This window comes from Gorilla gorilla, chromosome 20, assembly GCF_029281585.2.
Source record: "Gorilla gorilla gorilla isolate KB3781 chromosome 20, NHGRI_mGorGor1-v2.1_pri, whole genome shotgun sequence".
Classification (NCBI taxonomy): domain Eukaryota; kingdom Metazoa; phylum Chordata; class Mammalia; order Primates; family Hominidae; genus Gorilla; species Gorilla gorilla.
In genome coordinates, this window is record NC_073244.2 from 24,236,001 (window position 1) to 24,257,351 (window position 21,351).

At 52.7% G+C, this 21,351-nt stretch overlaps 1 protein-coding gene across 1 annotated transcript; it reads left to right on the forward strand.

Annotated features, from left to right (window-relative positions):
• The first annotated feature begins 1,032 nt into the window (after window positions 1-1,032).
• On the forward strand, window positions 1,033-19,628 carry B3GNT3 (UDP-GlcNAc:betaGal beta-1,3-N-acetylglucosaminyltransferase 3). The gene is made up of 3 exons (XM_055372132.2): window positions 1,033-1,175; window positions 13,711-14,327; window positions 17,521-19,628. Exons 2-3 carry the CDS (start codon window positions 13,761-13,763, stop codon window positions 18,070-18,072), a joined length of 1,119 nt encoding a protein of 372 aa, XP_055228107.1. The 5' UTR covers window positions 1,033-1,175; window positions 13,711-13,760; the 3' UTR covers window positions 18,073-19,628.
• The last annotated feature ends 1,723 nt before the right edge of the window (window positions 19,629-21,351 follow it).

A 21,351-nucleotide genomic window follows, 5' to 3' on the forward strand; every position in this document is an offset into this window, starting at 1 on the left:
TCCCAACGCTGGGTCCAGGCTAGAATCTCCTAGAGATTCAGAGGCAGCACAGGGCAGGGTTCGAATCCTAGCCAACCCCAACCCTAAAAATCTACAAATCTGAGGCCAGGTGCAGTGGCTCACATCTATAATCCAGCACCTTGGGGATCTGAGGCAGGCGGGTCACTTGAGGCCCACAGTTAAGACCAGCCTGGGCAACATATCAAAACCCCATATCTAGAAAAATGACAAAAATTAGCCAGGCATGCTGGCAGGTGCCTGTAGTCCCAGCTACTTGGGAGGCTGAGGTGGGAGGATCGCTTGAACTGGGGAGGTCGACATTGTAGCGAGCCAAGATCACACCACTGTACTCTAGCCTGGGTGACAAAGCGAGATCCTGTCTCTCAAAACAAGAAAAAAAGAAAAAGAAAAGACTACAAATCTGTCTGATTGTTGACTTCCAGAACCCTTCCAAATGCCAGCAGGTGGCATCTGGATGTCTGGGGGCACATCGTAGGTTTTCGGGTCCTGGAATTATTTTAAATATAGAGATGGAATCTCACTATGTTGCCCAGGCTGGTCTCAAACTCCTGGGTTCCAGCGATCCGTCCCCCTCAGCCTCTGGAAGTACAGGAGTGAGCCACTGCGCCGACCCCAGCTTCAGGAATCTTTGAACTCCCGGCAGAGAGCAGAGGTGCCGCAAGGTTTGACCTGCCTCCCTCCCTCCTTATCGCCATGGCCTTATCCAATCATTTCTTCACGGAACGCACGTGGGCCAACGCTGACCGGGCTCTGTGCCAGGAACCCGCAAGGCGCTGCTTGTTCATCTCCAGCCACGGGGAGCTCATTCCCTAGCAGCGGGCCAGACCCAGGGTGGGGTCGTGAGCCCCGAGAGGGGCGAGGGTGGCAAGAGCGGGATGGCAGAGGTGGCAGCCGGGACCGGAGAGGGGAAGAGGCGTGGCCGGGGAGGGAGGAGCCGGCAGAGAACTTGGCCTGGGCCACCAGGAAACTCAGCCGAGCTGGGAAGAGGGGGACTGGCAAGCGGCCAAGGCGGAGGGAGGCAGGAAGGCGTGAGGCCAGGTGGGAGGGAGGAAGCGGGAGAGGGGCGGGAGCTCTGGCTCAGGTAAAAACTCTTTCTTCGGCTCGCGAGCGGAGAGGAGCAGGTAGAGGGGCAGAGGCGGGACTGTCGTCTGGGGGTGAGTGTCGGCAGCCCCCGGAGGATCTGGCGGACCCCAATGGTGGGGGTTTGGGGGTGGGGAAGTTGGGGCTCTGGAGAAGCCCCTGCCGGTCTCCACCGCGCATACCCTGCAGATGTGGGAACATTCGGGAGCCCCGAGTCTCGAGAACCCGGTTGCCCTCACCCATCCGTAATTGTCTCCGGCGTTCCCAAGGCCAGCTCGGACCTGGGTCGGGGAGGAAGCCTCCCCCACAGCTGGCGACCCGGGACCCCGGCGCACCTCCCAGACTGGGCGGGATCAGACCCCCGAGGCGGATGCCGCTTAGTCAGCCTTGGCTGTTACTGTTACCTGTGTTGTTGAGATTATTGGCCCCTTGGTTGGGAGTATCTGGGCAAGCCAGCGCTGGGGTCCCCGGTTGGGTTTGGGAACTCCGGGTGACCCCCAGTCTCTCCCTGCGGTTCCGGTGCTGCAGGCCCTGCCAGGTGGCTGGGCGGCATTCCAGGGTCCCTGGCTGCGTGGCATGGACACATTGCTGTTGGTCTCTGAACCGGCCTCAGTTTCCCCTCCGTGAGGTGGAACAATGAACCAGCTGGGATGAGGATGCCCGAAGCCTTTAGTCAAAGGAAATTTTTGTGATGAGGTGTGCTGCTGGCCACTGGGGGCCCTCGCGTGACTGGCGTTAGGTCTCTGAGCCTCAGTTTCCCTGTGTGTTAAGGGGGGGGTCTCATGGCATGGGACCTTGGCGAGGATGAGTTGAGTGGATCAGAGCTGTGGCCACTCAGTGGGTGCCCAGGGACAGTCAGCTGTCATCATAATTGTATTAATTATGTCTGTAGCCGCTGTTCAGATTCATTCCTGCTCCAAGAATCCTGACCATCTTTTCCTCTGGGTCAGATTTAAACTTTTTGTTTGTTTGTTTTATTTGTAGAGGTGGGGGTCTCACTTTGTCACCCAGGCTGGAGTACAGTGGCTCCATGCACTGTACTCACTGCAGCCTCAACCTCCTAGGCTCAAGTGATCCTCCCACCTCAGCCTCCCGAGTAGCTGGGACTACAGGTGCACACCACAGGCAGCTAATTTTAACATTTTTTTGTGTGTGGAGACGGGGTCTCACTATGTTGTCCAGGCTGGTCTCAAACTCCTGGGCCCAAGCAATCCTCCTGCCTTGGCATCCGAAAGTGCTGGGATTTCAGGCATGAGCCACCATGCCCAGCTCTGATTTTTTCTAATGGACACTTCTCAAGAGGAAACTGAGGTCCCCCCTCAACTTGGGCCGGGGACTCCTGCAGTCCAGATCTGGGATTCAGGGCCCAGGGGAAGCCACCTGGCTGTCTAGGTCTGGGGCCAGCCCTGGGGGCTGTCACTTCCTCCCACTGGCCTGTTCTCAAGGTGACACCAGGCAGGGCTGGTATCAGGAGGAAGAGGTGTGGCCCCCAGGTCAGGCAGCTGGGCCCCCACATGGCCTAGGTGAGCAGTTGGGTGTTTGCTCAGTCCAGCCTGGACACCCTCCCTCACTCTCACCCCTAGGGTGTGGCAGTTCCTGGCAGGTGCTCTGGGTGTGGGAGAACCAAAAGGGGGCCTTGGTGCTTCTCTGTTCCAGGCCGGAGTTCAGGAATCCAGACAAGCTAGGTCAGCCCAGGAGGAGCAAGTAAGGGCTCACTGAGTGACATTTCCTCCTGCCACCAGCCTCTGAGGCCCAGAGCAAGCAGGAATTTGCTCACTCCCCCAACCCCATGAGCCAGGGAGGATGCCTATTGCGGACCCTCTTCCTGGTGGGAATCTGGCTTGCCTTGATTGCTCCTCATGATGGTGAGCTCACTACCAACGTGGCAAACTAAAGGAAATCTCATCAGCTGGGAGTTAAAGACAGGAACTAGGCTCCCACCCAACCTTTCTTAGGTGGATTTCTAGGCCTCTTTGTGCCTCAATTTTCCTATCCATAAAAATGGAGCTAATGCAGCCCTACTTCTCAGCACAGATATAGAGTTTAGATGGACAGACGGTGGCCAGGCTGCACACAGGACCTGGCATATTGATCCTAGTCCTAATTATGCAGCTCATTATGTTCTCATTTATAACATGTATCTTTGCACACAGAGATAATATCATGAATCTTTCTGAGCTCTAAGTACAAGACTTGGAGAAGAGCTCTGACCAGCCTGAGGGTGTGGGGGTCCAGGAAGTCCCCAGAGGAGGGGCCCAGGTGACCTCAGTTCCCCCATCACTCCTGGATTGTGGGAAGGGTCTGAGGTTGAACTGCGATGCACAGCCTGGCTTCCCAGCCTGTTTCCCCACCTATGGAGTGAGCCCAGAGATGCCCTTTGAGACTCCACTGGGCCAGGGCTGGTGTTATTCAGGGGCCCCTTTCCAGTCTCACATAGGTGCCCCAGGCAGTTCCTGCAATGGGGTAGGGCTGGCATGGATGACATACAATTAGTCATCCATGACAGAGCCTCGGGACCTAGAAACCCGGGACACCAAGGTCTAAAGCGCATGTGTCACCCTGCCCAACCCCACCCCTTTTTCCATACCCAGGCACTCCCTGGTGCAGTTATTGAGTATATATTGACAGAGAACTCACTAGTACACGTGGTTTCACTAAAGCAGGGTCCGGCCATTGTGAACCTAAAGGATTTACTGGGCTATTTCTTCTTCTTTTCTTCCCCTTCTATTTGCAAAAGCAACTCCTGCTCCTTGTAAAAAGGGACCAGCCTATCATTACTGGGAAACCCAAACTGGTAAGAACTGGTGAGGAACCACCCACAGGGGCTGGCAGATCAGGGTTCAAATCCCACCAACCCGCCCTGGCCTCAGTCGGCTGTGTGACCTTGGACAGAGGTGCACCCTCTCTGCACAGATCGTCCACCTGGACCCTAGGCTCCCCTCTGGAAGGCTCAGTGAGACTCCTTGGGTTCCTCCACAGGCCAGGGGCTCACACCCTCTCCTGCAAGCGTCCCCAACTTCCACCCTGGAGTTTCTTCACCGCTAGAGGTTGCACTCCTCTGGAAAATTGTCCTGTTTGCCACTTCTCTGTCCCCTGTTAGTGGTGTATCAGCGTCCTGGGCACACGAGTGTTTCTCTCCATCATCTTGGCTGTGTCCTCGGAACCTAGACCCAGATGTGGCATACGCTAGGTGCTCAGCACTTGCTCAGAGCAGTCACAACTCTGCAGGTGATAAGGGTGGTGGCAGCTGCTATTAAATCTCATCGTGGCTGGGCGTGGTGGCTAACACCTGTATTCCCAGCACTTTGGGAGGCCGAGGCGGGCGGATCACCTGAGGTCAGGAGTTTGAGACCAGCCTAGGTGACGTGGTGAAACCCCATCTCTACTAAAAATACAAAAATTAGCTGGGCATGGTAACGCACACCTGTAATCCCAGCTTCTCTGGAGGCTGAGACAGGAGAATCGCTTGAACCCTGGAGGCAGAGGTTGCAGTGAGCCAAGATAGCACCAGTGCACTCCAGCCTGGGCAACAGAGTGCGACTCTGTCTCCAAAAAAAAAAAAAAAATCTAACTGTGGCTGGGTGCAGTGGCTCACAACTGTAATCCCTGCACTTTGGGAGGCTGAGGTGGGAGGATCACTTGAGCCCAGGAGTTGGAGACCAGCCTGGGCAACATAGCGAGACCCATCTCTACAAAAATGAAATTAGCCAGGGGTGGTGATGCATGCCTGTGGTCCCGGCTACTCAGGAGGCTGAGGCAAGAGGATCAGTTGAGCCCTGGAGTTGGAGGCTGCAGTGAGCTATGATCGTGCCACTGCACCACTCCAGCCTGGGTGACAGAGCAAGATCCTGTCTCAAGAAAAGAAAAAAAAAATCTCATTGTTGGCACTTCACATATGTGCCACTTGGAGAAAAGGCCACTGCTTGGAGCTACCACTTGACCCTCTAGCCTTTCCCAGGACTCAAATCCTTATGTATTCAAACAGGATTCTTCCAGAAGCTTCTCTCACCCTCCACCTCTTGCCTTGCCTTTTGGCGGCCTCAGAATGTTCCACACCTCCATCCAAATCCCAATTTAGGATTGGTGAGAACTGGAGAAACAGAGGCCACACAATGCTGATAGTCAGTTGGTGGTTCTGCCACCATTCCAGCTTTTTTTTTTTTTTTTGAGATAGAGTCTCATTTACCAGGGCTGGAATGCAGTGGCGCAATCTCGGCTCACTGCAACCTCCGCCTCCTGGGTTCAAGCAATTCTCCTGCCTCAGGCTCCTGAGTAGTTGGGATTACAGGCGCCCTCCACTATACCTAGCTAATTTTTTGTATTTTTAGTAGAAATGGGGTTTCACCATGTTGGCCAGGCTGGTCTCAAACTCCTAATCTCAGGTGATCTACCCACCTCAGCCTCCCAAAGTGCTGGGATTACAGGTGTGAGCCACCGAGCCCGGCTGACCATCCTAGCTTTGCAGAGGAGGATGCTAAGGTCTGGGTGGCCCCAGCTACTCGGCCCAGGTCCCATGGAAGGTCAGTAGCTGGGTCAGAAGGCCCTTCCTCAAGGGCTGTCGGGGATCCCCATGGCTGCTTCAAAGGCATCAGCTTACAGACCAGTCCTCCCAGCTGCAGGCAAGGCAGAGACTGAGAGCCAGCGACCAGGCTGGTTAGGGGTATCCAGGCCTGGGAGTCCCTGAAGAGCGATCCAGAAGTAGTCCTATCTGGGCCTCAGTTTCCTCATCTGGAAAGTGGGAGTTTCACAGGGAGAATTACCTTAATGCTATGGAGACCTCTGAGTCAGTGTCAGGCAGGACATCCCCCGCCCCCTGTGCCACTCCCCATCACCTGTGGTCTCCAAATAGTCCTGGGAGTGAGGGGGGCAGATCTAGCCCTAGGTGGTGCCAGCAGGGTCCTTGATGGCTTTCACATGCCCCACATCTCTTGCAGACAGTGACAAGAACAGGGTTGAGACTGGGCGCAGTGGCTCACTCCTGTAATCTCAGCACTTTGGGAGGCCGAGGCGGGCAGATCACTTGAGGTCAGGAGTTTGAGACCAGCCTGGCCAACGCGGTGAAACCCCGTCTCTACTAAATATACAAAAATTAGCTGGGTGTGGTGGCTCACACTTGTAATCTCAGCTACTTGGGAGGCTGAGGCAGGAGGATCACTTGAAACCAGGAGGCGGAAGTTGCAGTGAGCCAAGATCACACCACTGCACTTCAGCCTGGGGGGACACAGCGAGCGAGACTCTGTCTCCAGAATAAAACCAAAAAAACAGGGCTGACGGCGACAGAGGTGCCTGGAGCCACTTGCACCTGGGGCAAGGGCCCAGCCTTGACTGCCCCCTGGGAGTGGCAGAGGACATTGGGCCAGGGTGCAGCTGCCAATGCCTACGATTCTGCTGAGCAGACAACCCTTCTGCATATTTAGTGGTCATTAATTTTCAGTGAGTCATTAATACTTAGTATCACCTGTGCATTGAAGCATGAATATTCAGTGACCATGAATATTTAGTATCTGAAGACTGTTTGTGGCTTGTTAATATTCCTCATGATACTATTAGGCCGGGCGAGGTGGCTCATGCCTCTAATCCCAGCACTTTGGGAGGCTGAGGTGGGTAGATCACCTGAGATTAGGAGTTTGAGACCAGCCTGGCCAACATGGTGAAACTCTGTCTCTACTAAAAATACAAAAATTAGGCGGGTGTGGTGGTACCTGCCTGTAATCCCTGCTACTCAGGAGGCTGAGGCAGGAGAATCACTTGAACCCAGGAGGGTGCAACCTCCAGGGTGCAGTGAGCTGAGATCATGGCGCTGCACTCCAGCCTGGGCGACAGAGGTTCTATCTAATATATATATATATATATATATATATTCCTCATGATAATATTCAAGTATCATGTATGTGACTTGCAACTTTAAAAAAAATTCAGTATATTTGGGCACAACTTGCAACTTTTCATTATTGCTTTGCAACTATTTTGTATATGACGAATAGTAGGCACCTCCTCTGTAGTTAATGGATTGTTAATGCTCAGTACTTCACTAACACGCAGCACTTTTTTTGTTTGTTTGTTTGTTTTGTTTTTGAGACAGGGTCTTGCTCTGTTCCCCAGGCTGGAGTACTGTGGCGAGATCATGGCTCACTGCAGCCTTGACCTCCTGGGCTCAAGCGATCCTCCCACCTCAGCCTCCCAAGTAGCCAGGACTACAGGCGCACACCACCATGCCTGGCTAACTTTTGTATTTTTTGTAGAGATGGGGTTTTGCCATCTTGCCCAAACTCTTGGGCTCAAGTGATCCTTCCTTCTCAGCCTCTCAAACAGCTGGGATTATAGGTACAAGCCACCACACCCAGCTGTTTTTTTGTTTTTTTGTTTTGAGACAGGATCTTGCTCTGTTGCCCAGGCTGGAGTGCAGTGGTGCTATCATAGCTCACTGCAGCCTTGAACTCCTGGGCTCAAGCGATTCTCCTGCCTCAGCTTCCCAAGTAGCTGGGACTACAGGTGCACGCCACCACACCTGGCTAATTTTTACACTTTTTGTAGAGACAGAGTCTCACCATGTTGCCCAGGCTGGTCTTGAACTCTTGGGCTCAAGTGATCCTCCCACCTCAGCCTCCTGAGTAGCTGGGACTATAGGCACTCACCACCACCACACCAGGCTAATTAAAAAAATTTTTTTTGGCTGGGCATGGTGGCTCACGCCTGTAATCCCAACACTTTGGGCGGCTGAGGTGGGCGGATCACTTGAGGTCAGGAGTTTGAGACCAGCCTGCCCAACATGGTGAAACCCCGTCTTTACTAAAAATAACAAAAGTAGCCAGGCGTGGTGGCACATGCCTGTAGTCCCAGCTATTCAGGAGACTGAGGCAGGATAATCGCTTGAACCTGGGAAGCGGGGGTTGCAGGGGGCTGAGATCATGCCATTGCACTCCATCCTGGGTGACCTAGAAAGATTCTGTCTCCAAAAAAAAAAAAAAAAAATCATTGTAGAGACAGGGTCTTGCTGTGTTACCCAGGCTGGTCTTGAGCACCTAAGCTCAAGTGATCCTCCTGCCTCGGCCTCCTAAAGCACTGGGATTACAGGTGACTTATCTTGACTCAATCACGGGTGCCCAAGGCTTACTAGTCTCCCAAGCTATAAATCTGTCTTCTGAGGTAGAACGTGTGCAGCAGGGGACTGTGGCTGCTGCCTCGTGGAGTGGGGGCGAGGCTGCAGTGAGATAGGAGGTGATGGCTATCGTACTTTTTCCCTTCTGCAACAAACTAGGTAGCATCCTGTGGGAGCACAGTTGCAGGAGATAAGATGCCCAGCCCTGGGGCTTCAGGCTGGCTGGGCAGATGGACAGGAGAGAAGCGAAGAGATTTCCCGTGTCTGATGGTGGTGAATGCTACAGACATCAGCAGTGCTGGGGCTAGGTGTTTTAGCCGGGAGGTCGAAGCCTCTCGGAGGTGACATTTCAGGGGAAGCCTAAATATGAAGACTACGGAAAGAGCTGGAAAGGAAGGGGGTCCTAGGTGGAGGCAGTGGCAGGTGCAAAGGCCCTGAGGCAGGGCTGAGTTTGGGTGGTTTTTGTTTGTTTTGAGAAAGGGTCTCGCTTTGCCACCAGGCTGGAAGTGTGATCACAGCTCCCTGCAGCCTCCACTTCCAGGGCTCAAGTGATCCTCCCACCTCAGCCTCCCGAGTAGCTGGGACTAAAGGCATACACCACCATACTCAGCTAATTTTTTTACATTTTTTTTTAATTTTTAGCACAGACAGGGTCTCCCTTTTTTGCCCAGGCTGGTCTTGAACTCCTAGGCTCAAGCAACCCTCTTGCTTCAGCCTCCTAAAGTGCAAAGATTATAGGCATGAGCTACTGCATCCAGCCTGAGCCTGGGTGTTAAAGGATTTTTTTTTTTGAGACAGAATCTGGCTATATTGCCCAGGCTGGCGTGCAGTGGCACGATCTCGGCTCACTGCAACCTCCACCTCCTGGATTCAAGTGATTCTCCTGCCTCAGCCTCCTGAGTAGCTGGGATTACAGGCGCGTGCCACCACACCTGGCTAATTTTTGTATTTTTAGTAGAGACAGAGTTTCACCATGTTGGCCAGGCTGGTCTCAAACTCCTGACCTCAGGTGATCTGCCCTCCTTGACCTCCCAAAGTGCCGGGATTACAGACGTGAGCCACCGCTCCCGGCCATGTTTAAGGAGGCTGGTGCAGCTGGAGCAGATGAGTGAGGGCAGAGATTGTGTGGGAAAGATGGCAGCAGAGAGGACCCACATCCTGCAGCCACACCCCAGGCGGCGGCTTCTGGGTCTTGGCAGGGGAAATAAATGGCTTTTCTGTGCATTTGAGGAAGTGGGTTCTGGAGGATGGCAAAATCGCACTGGCACGTGAAGTGCAAACAGCTCCAGGCAGGACCGACTGGTCTGGCAGCGGGCGGCCAGGCGAGGGTCCCCAAGAGTCAGCCTGGATGTCACTGCTGGACACTGGTGGCACCGTGTCTGGCTTGGGGTGAAGTTTTTTCACCCACCTTGAACAGGAGTGCAGGGGAGGCGCTGTAACATGCAGGGAACATATGACAATTGCCTGTTGGCGCCGGGCGTGGTGACTGGTGCCTGTGGTCGCAGCTACTCGAGAGGCTAAGGCAGGAGGATCACTTGAGCCCAGGAGCTGGAGGCTGCAGTGAGCTATGATCGCCACTGCACTCCAGCCTGGACAACAGAGCAAGTGAGATCCTATCACTAAAAAAAAAAAAAAATTTTTAAATTAGCTGGCAAGGTGGCTTATGTCTGTAATCCCAGCACTTTGGGAAGCCAAGGCAAGAGGATTGCTTGAGGCCAGGAATTCAAGACCAGCCTGGACAACACAGTGAGACCCTGTCTCTTAAAACACAGCACACACAATCAATACCTGTTGGGCCTTCCTGGCTTATAGGCCATGGTGTGCCAACAGCTCTCACCTGGATACCAGACTGAGCCTCCCACTGCCCAGAGGTTCCTCACATTCTGCTCCTTCTGCTCCTTCTTTTTCCACCCCCTAACATCTGGGCTGTAATCGAAACATTGATGACTTTCTTCATCTTATTTTCCTTTTTTTTTTTCTTTTCTTTCTTTCTTTCTTTCTTTTTTTTTTTTTTTGAGACAGAGTCTTGTTCTATCGCCCAGGCTGGAGTACAATGGCGTGATCTTGGCTCACTGCAACCTCCGCCTCCCAGATTCAAGCGATTCTACTGTCTCAGCCTCCTGAGTAGCTGGGATTACAGACACACACCACCACACCCGGGTAATTTTTGTATTTTTAGTAGAGACGGGGTTTTGCCATGTTGGCCAGGCTGATCTCGAACTCCTGAGCTCAAGTGATTGCCTCGGCTTCCCAAAGTGCTGAGATTACAGGCGTGAGCCACCGTGCCCAGCTTTTTTTTTTGAGACATAGTCTTGCTCTGTTGCCCAGGCTGGAGTGCAGTGGTGTGATCTTGGCTCACTGCAACCTCCGCCTCCTGGGTTCAAGCGATTTTCCTTCCTCAGCCTCCTGAGTAGCTGGGATTACAGGCATGAGCCATGAGCCACCACGCCCTGCTAATTTTTGTATCTAATATTTTGTATTTAGTAGAGACGGGGGTTTCACCATGTTGGCCAGGCTGGTCTCGAACTCCTGGCCTCAGGTGATCCACCCACTTTGGCCTCCCAAAGTGCTGGGATGACAGCTGTGAGCCACTGCACCCAGCCCTTCACCTTATTTTCTAAACCTGCCTACTCTCCTATACCCCAGCAGTCAGCCTCTGTCTAGGCCACCAAACTCTTCCACCTAGATGTTACCCAATCTCCCCCCACCCAGCCTCCTGAGTAGCTGGGACTACAGGTGTACACCACCACACTCAGCTAATTTTGTTTCATTTTTTTATTTTTAGCAGAGACAGGGTCTCCCTTACTTGCCCTGCCCTGATTGAAATGTCCCTAATCCCTTAGTGACCACAGGGAATTTTTTTTTTTTTAAATGACAGTCTCTCTCTGTTGCCCAGGCTGGAGTGGTGTGATTATAGCTCACTGCAGCCTCAAACTCCTGGGATCAGGCAATCCTCCCACCTCAACCTCCCGAATAGCTAGGACTGCAAGTATGCATCATCACGCCGGCTAATCTTTGTATTTTGGGTAGAGATGGGGTTTCACCATGTTGCCCAGGCTGGTCTCAAACTCCTAAGCTCAAGCGATCCTCCTACCTCAGCCTCCCAGAGTGCTGGGATTATAGGCCTGAGCCACCTTGCCCAGCCCACAGGGGACTTCTTAAAGGCATAAATCAATCTGATCCCTCCCCTGCTCATAGACCCTCCATGGCTCCTCATTGCTTCTCACAGGAAACATAAGACATTCTTTCTGGCCTGCCCATTCTATTCTTGTACCCTAGCAGGGTCCCATAACTCCATCATCACCTCCTTTCTCTCCCCCTGTCCCAACCACATCAGCCTCCTCGCTCTGCCACCAGCACCCTAAATTTGTATCCATCTCAGGGCCTTTGCACGTGCTCCACTCTGGAATGCCCTTCCCCACAGTCTGCCCAAGTGAATCCCCATCATCCTTCAGGACCTCCCTGATCCTAGGTTGCTCAGGTCCCCTCTGGACCTGCCTCAGTAGCAATTAGTATGGCTGTCACTAATTGTTAGTATCATTTACATTTTTTTTTTTTTGAGACAGCATCTTGCTCTGTTGCCCAGGCTGGAGTGCAGTGGTGTGATCATAGCTCACTGCAGCCTTGAACTCCTGGGCTCTGGTGATCCTCCCACCTCAGCCTCCCAAGTAACTGAGACCTCAAGCACATGCTACCACAGCCTGCTAATTTTTTGTTTTGTTTTGTTTTGAGACAGAGTCTTTCTCTGTCATCCAGGCTGGAGTGCAATGGTGTGATCATAGCTCACTGCAGCCTCCACCTCCTGGGTTCAAGTGATTTTCCTGCCTCAGCCTCCTGAGTAGTTGGGACTACAGGCGCCCATCACCATGCCTGGCTAATTTTTGTATTTTTTTTTTTTTTTTTGTAGAGAGTGGGTTTCCCCATGTTGGCCAGGCTGGTGTTGAACTCCTGACCTCAAGTAATCCACCTGCCTTGGCTTCCTAAAGTGTGGGGATTATGGGTGTGAGCCACTGCGCCCAGCCCAATTTTTGTGTTTTTTGTAGAGACAGGGTTTCACCATGCTGCCCAAGCTGTTCTACTTATTATTATATTGAGGGCAGGGCTGGCTTGGTCACAGCTGTATCCCCAGCATCTAGCATACAGTAGGTGCTCAGTTAACACTCTAGGGCTGATGAGTCACTGTGACAGTTAACAGGATTGGACTCATGCACGTTCACGGATATTCACCTGTCTGTGCCCCAGGTGGCCGAGAGTTGGCCAGGTTCTCTTTGAGGGATGTTTGGTGCCATCCATGACGCAGTCCCTTGTGACAGATTCTGGGAGGCCCTGAGGTCTTGGAAGGGAGTCTCCCAGTGACCCCGAGTTGAGGGATGTATGAGATGGGCATACTGCACCCATCAAAGTTCTGGGTTCCGGCTGGGGACGGTGGCTCATGCCTGTAATCCCAGCACTTTGGAAGGCTAAGGTGGGCAGATCATGAGGTCAGGAGATCGAGACCATCCTGGCCAACACGGTGAAACCTTGTCTCTCCTAAAAATACAAAAATTAACTGGGTGTGGTGGCGCGTGCCTGTAGTCCCAGCTACTCCGGAAGATGAGGCAGGAGGATCGCTCGTATGCAGGAGGCGGAGGTTGAAGTGAGCTGAGATTGTGCCACTGTATTCCAGCCTGGGCAACTCCATCTCAAAAAAAAAAAAAAAAAAAAGTCCTGGGTTCTGATACAGCTCCATGCTGAGCCTCAATGTCCCTGTCTGTAAGTGGGAATAGCTGGGGAATCAAGGTAGCCAGGATGGTGGACTCATGGTCACTGAGGCGGTCACCACACAGCTAATATGCATCAAGCCCTTTTGCAGTCAGGGAGCAGTGGCCCCTGCGTGTGTGTGTGTGTGTGTGTGTGTGTGTATTGGAGCAGGGAACCTCGGCACCCCCATGTCCTAATAAGGAAACTAAGACTTCACACAGAAAGGCAGGGCACAGTGACTCATGCCTGTCATCCCAGCCCTTTGGGAGGCCGAGGCAGGTGGATCACTTGAGGTCAGGAGTTCAAGACCAGCCTGGCCAACATGGTAAAACCCCGTCTCTACTAAAAATACAAAAAAATTAGCCAGGCATGGTGGCTCACACCTGTAATCCCAGCTACTCAGGAGGCTGAGGCAGGAGGATCGCTTGAACCCATGAGGTGGAGGCTGCAGTAAGCTGAAATTACACCACTGCACTCCAGCCTGGGCAACAGAATGAGAGAGAGAGAGAGAGACGCTGTCTCAATAAATAAATAAATAAATAAATAATTTAAAAAATTAATCCCCAGCAGGGAGGGCCAGGGCACCTGTCAGAGCCAACAGGGGTTGGAGTGCTTTGAAATGGGTCTTGCAAGGGGTGGAGGAGTTAAGTGGGGGGTGAATTTCAATATTTTGCCAACCTGAGCAACTGTACAGGTGCAACCAGATGTTGGGGGCCACAGGAAAAGCGCCTTGCTCATGGTGAGTGTTCAGCGAGTTTTGTTTTCCACAGGAGCCGCCCAGGAGGCTCCTCAGGCCGACCCCAGACCCTGGCTGGCCAGGATGAGGTATCTCCGGCACCTGCGGCCCAATGCCACCCTCATTCTGGCCATCGGTGCTTTCACCCTCCTCCTCTTCAGTCTGCTAGTGTCACCACCCACCTGCAAGGTCCAGGAGCAGCCACCGGCGATCCCCGAGGCCCTGGCCTGGCCCACTCCACCCACCCGCCCAGCCCCGGCCCCGTGCCATGCCAACACCTCTATGGTCACCCACCCGGACTTCGCCACGCAGCCGCAGCACGTTCAGAACTTCCTCCTGTACAGACACTGCCGCCACTTTCCCCTGCTGCAGGACGTGCCCCCCTCTAAGTGCGCGCAGCCGGTCTTCCTGCTGCTGGTGATCAAGTCCTCCCCTAGCAACTATGTGCGCCGCGAGCTGCTGCGGCGCACGTGGGGCCGCGAGCGCAAGGTGCGGGGTTTGCAGCTGCGCCTCCTCTTCCTGGTGGGCACAGCCTTCAACCCGCACGAGGCCCGCAAGGTCAACCGGCTGCTGGAGCTGGAGGCACGGACTCACGGAGACATCCTGCAGTGGGACTTCCACGACTCCTTCTTCAACCTCACGCTCAAGCAGGTGCGCTGGACTGGGGTCACCTGATCGGGGCCACCTGTCCTTCTTGTCCAAATTACCACCCACTCCTGAGGGACCCAGGGGACCAGAAACCCTCGTCAGTCCATCACAGCCCATTCTGCCCCTCTGCTGTCCTCACCAGCCTCGTGGAGACCCAAAATGGTCTGCTTCTAGAGGAGGCTAGGGGGAAGGGCAGAGGAGCTAGGTTACTAGCACAGAGCTCAAGCCTGATGATGCGGGTTTGAATCCAAGCTCTGCCTCTTACTTGGTGTTCGACCTTGGAGGAGTTCATTCACCTCTCTGTGCCTCAGTTTTCTCACCTGGAAAATGGGATGTGAATGAGTCCCACCCACCTCTGAGGGCTACTGTGAGGTTTACAGGAGATGGAGTTTATAAGGCACCCAGACCAGTGCTGGATGTCCAACTCAACTTGGCAATGACGGGGGACACATCTCCTTGTTTATTTTTATGTTTATTTATTTTTAATGGAGTCTTGCTCTGTTGCCCAGGCTGGAGTGCAGTGGTGCGATCTGGGCTCGCTGCAACCACCTCCTGGTTTCCAGCAATCCTACTGCCTCAGCCTCCCAAGTAGCTGGGATTACAGGCACTCACCATGCCCAGCTAATTTTTGTATTTTGAGTAGAGACGGGGTTTCACCCTGTTGGCCAGGGTAATCTCGAACTCCTGACCTCAGGTGATCTTCCCGCCTCGGCCTCCCAAAGTGCTGGGATTACAGGCGTGAGCCACTGCGCCCGGCCAACATCTCCTTGTTTATTTGTTCCGGTTCTGTCTCCCCATGAGGCTGGGGGCCTTGTCTGTTTCACTCACTGCTGTGCCCCTAATGCCTAGAATAGATTCAGGTGCACAGCATGTGCTCAGTCAAGACCTTTTTGATGGACAAGAACCCATGAGAGGTAGCTAGGCTTGGTGGCTCATGCCTGTAATCCCAGCACTTTGGGAAGCTGAGGAGGGAGGATCGCTTGAGCCCAAGAGTTTGAGGCCAGCCTGAGCTGCATAGCGAGACCTCATCTTTTTTAAAAAAAACATTTAATTAATTAATTTTTATGTTTTTTTAATTAATTTTTTTTTTTTAGATGGAGTCTGGCTCTGTCCCCCAGGCTGGAGTGCAGTGGTGCAATCTCGGCTCACTGCAACCTCCACCTCCCAGGTTCAAGTGATTCTGCCTCAGCCTCCTGAGTAGCTGGGAATACAGGTGCATGCCACTATGCCCAGCTAATTTTTTTGTACTTTTAGCAGAGATGAGGTTTCACCATGTTGGCCAGGCTGGTCTCAAACTCCTGACCTCAAGTGATCCTCCTGCCTTGGCCTCCCAAAGTGCTGGGATTACAGGTATGAGCCACCACGCACAGCCTCGTCTCTAATTTTTTAAAAAAAGAAGCCATGAGAGGTGAGAAAATCCTGCCCATCTGCAGATGAGGAAATGGAGGGGCTCTAAGAACCCCTCCTAGGTCCTCGAGTAGAGCAAGACAAGTAGAGACAACATTTTCAAGGAGGAACAGGGAACTCTGCAGGTTCCTGCTCATAGGAGGTACAGACAGGCCTGGGTTCAAGGCCTCTGGTAGCTGTTTCTCTGCGGGTGACCTCACTGCAGTTTTCTCTGGAGAGCCTCTGTTCCCTCATCTGTAAATAAGATTGAGGACCACTTCTGCCTCCTAAGGGTGCATTCAGGATTCAAGGTAGGGTAAGCACCAAGCACAGCGCCCGGCAACAAACAGATACCCAGCCTGTGTAGGTTACCATAGGGGAAACTGAGGCTGAGGCGGGTAGGGGCCATGGCCTTTTAACATGCTGTGTTCTGAAAACACAAAAGTGGCCAGGCACAGTGGCTCACGCCTATAATCCCAGCACTTTGGGAGGCCGAGGTGGGCGGATGACTTGAGACCAGAAGTTCGAGACCAGCTTCTTGGGAGGCTAAGGCAGCAGGATCGCTTGAACCCTGGAGGCGGAGGTTGGAGTGAGTCAAGATTGTGCCACTGCACTCCAGCCTGGGTGACAGAGTGAGACTCTGTCTCAAAAACAAAAACAAAAAACCCTTTAAAAGTGTGTGATAAACATCAGCTTCACAAATATGAACCCAGTACCCGTGAAGCACCGGCACTATGCTGGGTGCTGAGGGAGATGGCATGAATAGAAAAGAGACACAGGCCCAAGGAGGGAAGCCCAGTGTTTGGTGGGAGAGGTGGATGTTAACAATCACACAGGTCAGGCACGGTGGCTCACACCTGTAATCCCAGCACTTTGGGAGGCTGAGGCAGGTGGATCACCTGAGGTCAGGAGTTCAAGACCAGCCTGACCAACATGGTGAAACCCTGTCTCTACTAAATACAAAAAATTAGCCAGGTGTGGTGGTGCATGCCTGTAATCCCAGCTACTTGGGAGGCTGAGGCAGAAGAATTGCTTGAACCTGAAAGGCGGAGGTTGCAGTGAGCCGAGATTGCACCACTCCACTCCAGCCTGGGCAACAAAAGCGAAAACTCCATCTCCAAAAAAAAAAAAATAATAATAATAATAAAATAAAAGTCACACAAAGGCCAGGAGTGGTGGCTCATGCTTGTAAGGTCAGCATTTTGGGAGGCTGAGGTAGGAGGATCCTTTGAGGTCTGGAGTCTGAGACCAGCCTGGGTAGCATAGCAAGATCCCATCTCTTAAAAAAAAAAAAAATTATTAGCCAGGAGTAAGTAGTGGCATGTGTCTGTAGTACCAGCTACTTGGGAGGTTGAGGTGGAAGGATCACCTGAGCCCAGGAATTTGAGGCTGCAATGAACTATGATCATACCGCTACACTCTAGCCTGGGCAATAGAGCAAGACCCTGTCTCAGAAATAAACAAAATTCATACAAATGATTATTTAACAACAGGGCTTGGCCAGGCAGAGTTGGAAGGAACAGCAATACATGTAAATGTAACAATTTTCCAGCATTTCTTGGTGCTTCATGGAGCATGGTCTCCATGGATTCCCCAACACTCCTAGAGGCACATGATAAGGCCTGTTTGGAGAGTTGAAACCAAGGCACAGAGAGGGTTTCCCAAGTAACCCCACAGGGCAGGGCCTTAAACCCAGGCTGGATTGTGGACACTTCCTTTCCTGGGCTCAGTGGGCTGGAGTGGCTAACAGAGACCCAAGGCCAATTTCTCCAGCCCTCAAGCAAGCATGCCCTGTCCACCCTGCCTGCAGGTGCTGTTCTTACAGTGGCAGGAGACAAGGTGCGCCAACGCCAGCTTCGTGCTCAACGGGGATGATGACGTCTTTGCACACACAGACAACATGGTCTCCTACCTGCAGGACCATGACCCTGGCCGCCACCTCTTCGTGGGGCAACTGATCCAAAACGTGGGCCCCATCCGGGCTTTTTGGAGCAAGTACTATGTGCCAGAGGTGGTGACTCAAAATGAGCGGTACCCACCCTATTGTGGGGGTGGTGGCTTCCTGCTGTCCCGCTTCACGGCCGCTGCCCTGCGCCGTGCTGCCCATGTCTTGGACATCTTCCCCATTGATGATGTCTTCCTGGGTATGTGTCTGGAGCTTGAGGGACTGAAGCCTGCCTCCCACAGCGGCATCCGCACGTCTGGCGTGTGGGCTCCATCGCAACGCCTGTCCTCCTTTGACCCCTGCTTCTACCGGGACCTGCTGCTGGTGCACCGCTTCCTACCTTATGAGATGCTGCTCATGTGGGATGCGCTGAACCAGCCCAACCTCACCTGCGGCAATCAGACACAGATCTACTGAGTCAGCATCAGGGTCCCCAGCCTCTGGGCTCCTGTTTCCATAGGAAGGGGCGACACCTTCCTCCCAGGAAGCTGAGACCTTTGTGGTCTGAGCATAAGGGAGTGCCAGGGAAGGTTTGAGGTTTGATGAGTGAATATTCTGGCTGGCGAACTCCTACACATCCTTCAAAACCCACCTGGTAACGTTCCAGCATCTTCCCTGGATGGCTGGAGGAACTCCAGAAAATATCCGTCTTCTTTTTGTGGCTGCTAATGGCAGAAGTGCCTGTGCTAGAGTTCCAACTGTGGATGCATCTGTCCCGTTTGAGTCAAAGTCTTACTTCCCTGCTCTCACCTACTCACAGACAGGATGCTAAGCAGTGCACCTGCAGTGGTTTAATGGCAGATAAGCTCTGTCTGCAGTTCCAGGCCAGCCAGAAACTCCTGTGTCCACATAGAGCTGACGTGAGAAATATCTTTCAGCCCAGGAGAGAGGGGTCCTGATCTTAACCCTTTCCTGGGTCTCAGAGAACTCAGAAGGGTGGGGGGATACCAGAGAGGTGGTGGAATAGGACCGCCCCCTCCTTACTTGTGGGATCAAATGCTGTAATGGTGGAGGTGTGGGCAGAGGAGGGAGGCAAGTGTCCTTTGAAAGGTGTGAGAGCTCAGAGTTTCTGGGGTCCTCATTAGGAGCCCCCATCCCTGTGTTCCCCAAGAATTCAGAGAACAGCACTGGGGCTGGAATGATCTTTAATGGGCCCAAGGCCAACAGGCATATGCCTCACTACTGCCTGGAGAAGGGAGAGATTCAGGTCCTCCAGCGGCCTCCCCCACCCAGTATGTTTTACAGATTACAGGGGGACTGGGTGAGCCAGTGACCCCCTGCAGCCCCCAGCTTCAGGCCTCAGTGTCTGCCAGTCAAGCTTCACAGGCATTGTGATGGGGCAGCCTTGGGGAATACAAAATTTTGTGAAGACTTGGAGATCTTTTTTTTTTAAGCAAATTTACAAGTTTTAACAGACAAGTCCACATTCATCCCTAAAAGTCTCATTTTCCAGTAGAAAATATACACTGGTAAAAACGGGGCATGGGGCCGTGGCTCAGGGCTGTAATTCTAGCACATTGGGAGACCAAAGTGGGAGGATCACTTGAGCCCAGGAGTTCTGGATCCTGTCTCTGCACAAAATAAAAAATTACTGAGGCGTGGTGGTGCTCACATGCCTGTAGTCCCAGCTATACTTGGGAGGCTGAGGCGAGAGGATCGCTTGAGCCCAGGAGTTGGAGGCTGCAGTGAACCATGATTGTGCCACTGTACTCCACTGGGCAGCAATAAGAAGACAAAAACGTAAAACAGGACATGTGTGAGGCAAAAGCTGCAGGAATTTCTATCAGGCAGATCTGACCTCATCCCACCCACCCCCTGCTCAGATACCCTTCATAGCTCCTTATTGCTTTCAGCTCATATCCCCACATATCCCCAAAGACAGATTCTTTTTTTCTTTTTTTTTTTAAGACGGATTCTCATTCTGTTGCCCAAGCTGGAGTGTAGTGGCGTGATCTCAGCTCATTGCAACCTCCGCCTCCCAGATTCAAACAATTCTCCTGCCTCAGCCTCCCAAGTAGCTGGGATTACAGGTTACAGGCATGTGCCACCATGTCCAGCTAATTTTTGTATTTTTGATAGAGACGGCATTTCACCATGTTGCCCAGGATGGTCTCAAACTCCTGACCTCAAGTGATCCACCCGCTGGCCTCCCAAAGATGCTGGGATTACAGGCGTGAGCCACAGTGCCTGGCCAGCCAAAGATAGATTCTTGCTTCCAGGTTGTCAGCAGACTCAGGAGTGGGAGGTACAGGGTGAGATGCTCTTAGCTGGATTGGATGCTGGGCCCACCTTGGCCTCCTGCTTCCAGCAAGGCCCCCTCTGAATACCATCCCAGCCACCAGCAGCCTCCCTCTCCTTACCAGGCTTGCCTTCCCTGGTTGGAACCTCAGATCTACTGCTCTCTGTAGCTCATCCTTTCCTCCCCTCCTCAAGTACTTATTATGCACCTGCCGTGTGCTACATGCCTTGCCCTGTACTCCTCCTCCCTCCTGTGGGAAGCGTCAGCTGATACAGACCCACCTTATGATGAGGAAACAAACCTGAAAACGATCAAATGGGAAGTTCCCAGGAGCAATAAGAGCTTTGAACAGAATTTTTTTTTAATTTAATTTAATTTTATTTTATTTTATTTATTTTTGAGACAGAGTCTCGCTCTGTTGCCCAGGCTGGAGTGTGGTGGCACGATCTCATCTCACTGCAACCTCCGCCTCCTGAGTTCAAGTGATTCTCATGCCTCAGCCTCCCAAGTTGCTGGGATTACAGGCATGCGCCACCACGCCTGGCTAATTTTTGTATTTGTAGTACAGACAGGGTTTCACCATGTTTTCCAGGCTGATCTCGAACTCCTGGCCTCAAGGGATCCACCTGCCTCAGCCTCCCAAAGTGTTGGGATTAGAGGCATAAGCCACTGCACCAGCCTGAGCAGAATTTAAATGGGATAACAGGGCCAAACACAGTGACTCATGCCTATAATTCCAGGGCTTTGGGAGGCAGAGGTGGGAGGATCACCTGAGCCCAGGAGTTCGAGACCAGCCTGGGCAACATAGCGAGACCCTGTCTCTACAGAAAAAAAAATTAGCCCGGTGTGGTAGTGCCCACTTATGGTCCCAGCTACTCGGAAAGCTGAGGTGGGAGGATCACTTGAGCCTGGGAGGTTGAGGTTGCAGTGAGCCAGGACCATACCACTGCACTCCAGCCTGGGTGAGAGAGAGACCTTGTTTCAAAAATAAAATAAGGCTGGGCATGGTGGCTCACGATTGTAATCCCAGCAGTTTGGGAGGCCGAGGTGGGCGGATCACCTGAAGTCAGGAGTCCAAGACCAGCCTAGACAAGGCGAAACCCCATCTCTACTAAAAATACCAAAATTAGCAGAGTGTGGTGGCATATGCCTGTAATCCCAGCTACCTGAGAGGCTGAGGGAGGAGAATCACTTGAACCTGGGAGACGGAGGTTGCAGTGAGCTGAGATTGAGCCACTGCACTCCAGCCTGGGTGACAGAGTGAGAATCTATCTCAAAAAAAAGAAAAAAAAAATAGGCCAGCCATGGTGGCTCACACCTGTAATCCCAGCACTTTGGGAGGCCGAGGTGGGTGGATCACGAGGTCAGAAGACTGAGACCATTCTGGCCAACATGGTGAAACCTTGTCTCTACTAAAAATATGAAAATTAGCCAGGTGTGGTGGTGTGCACTTGTAG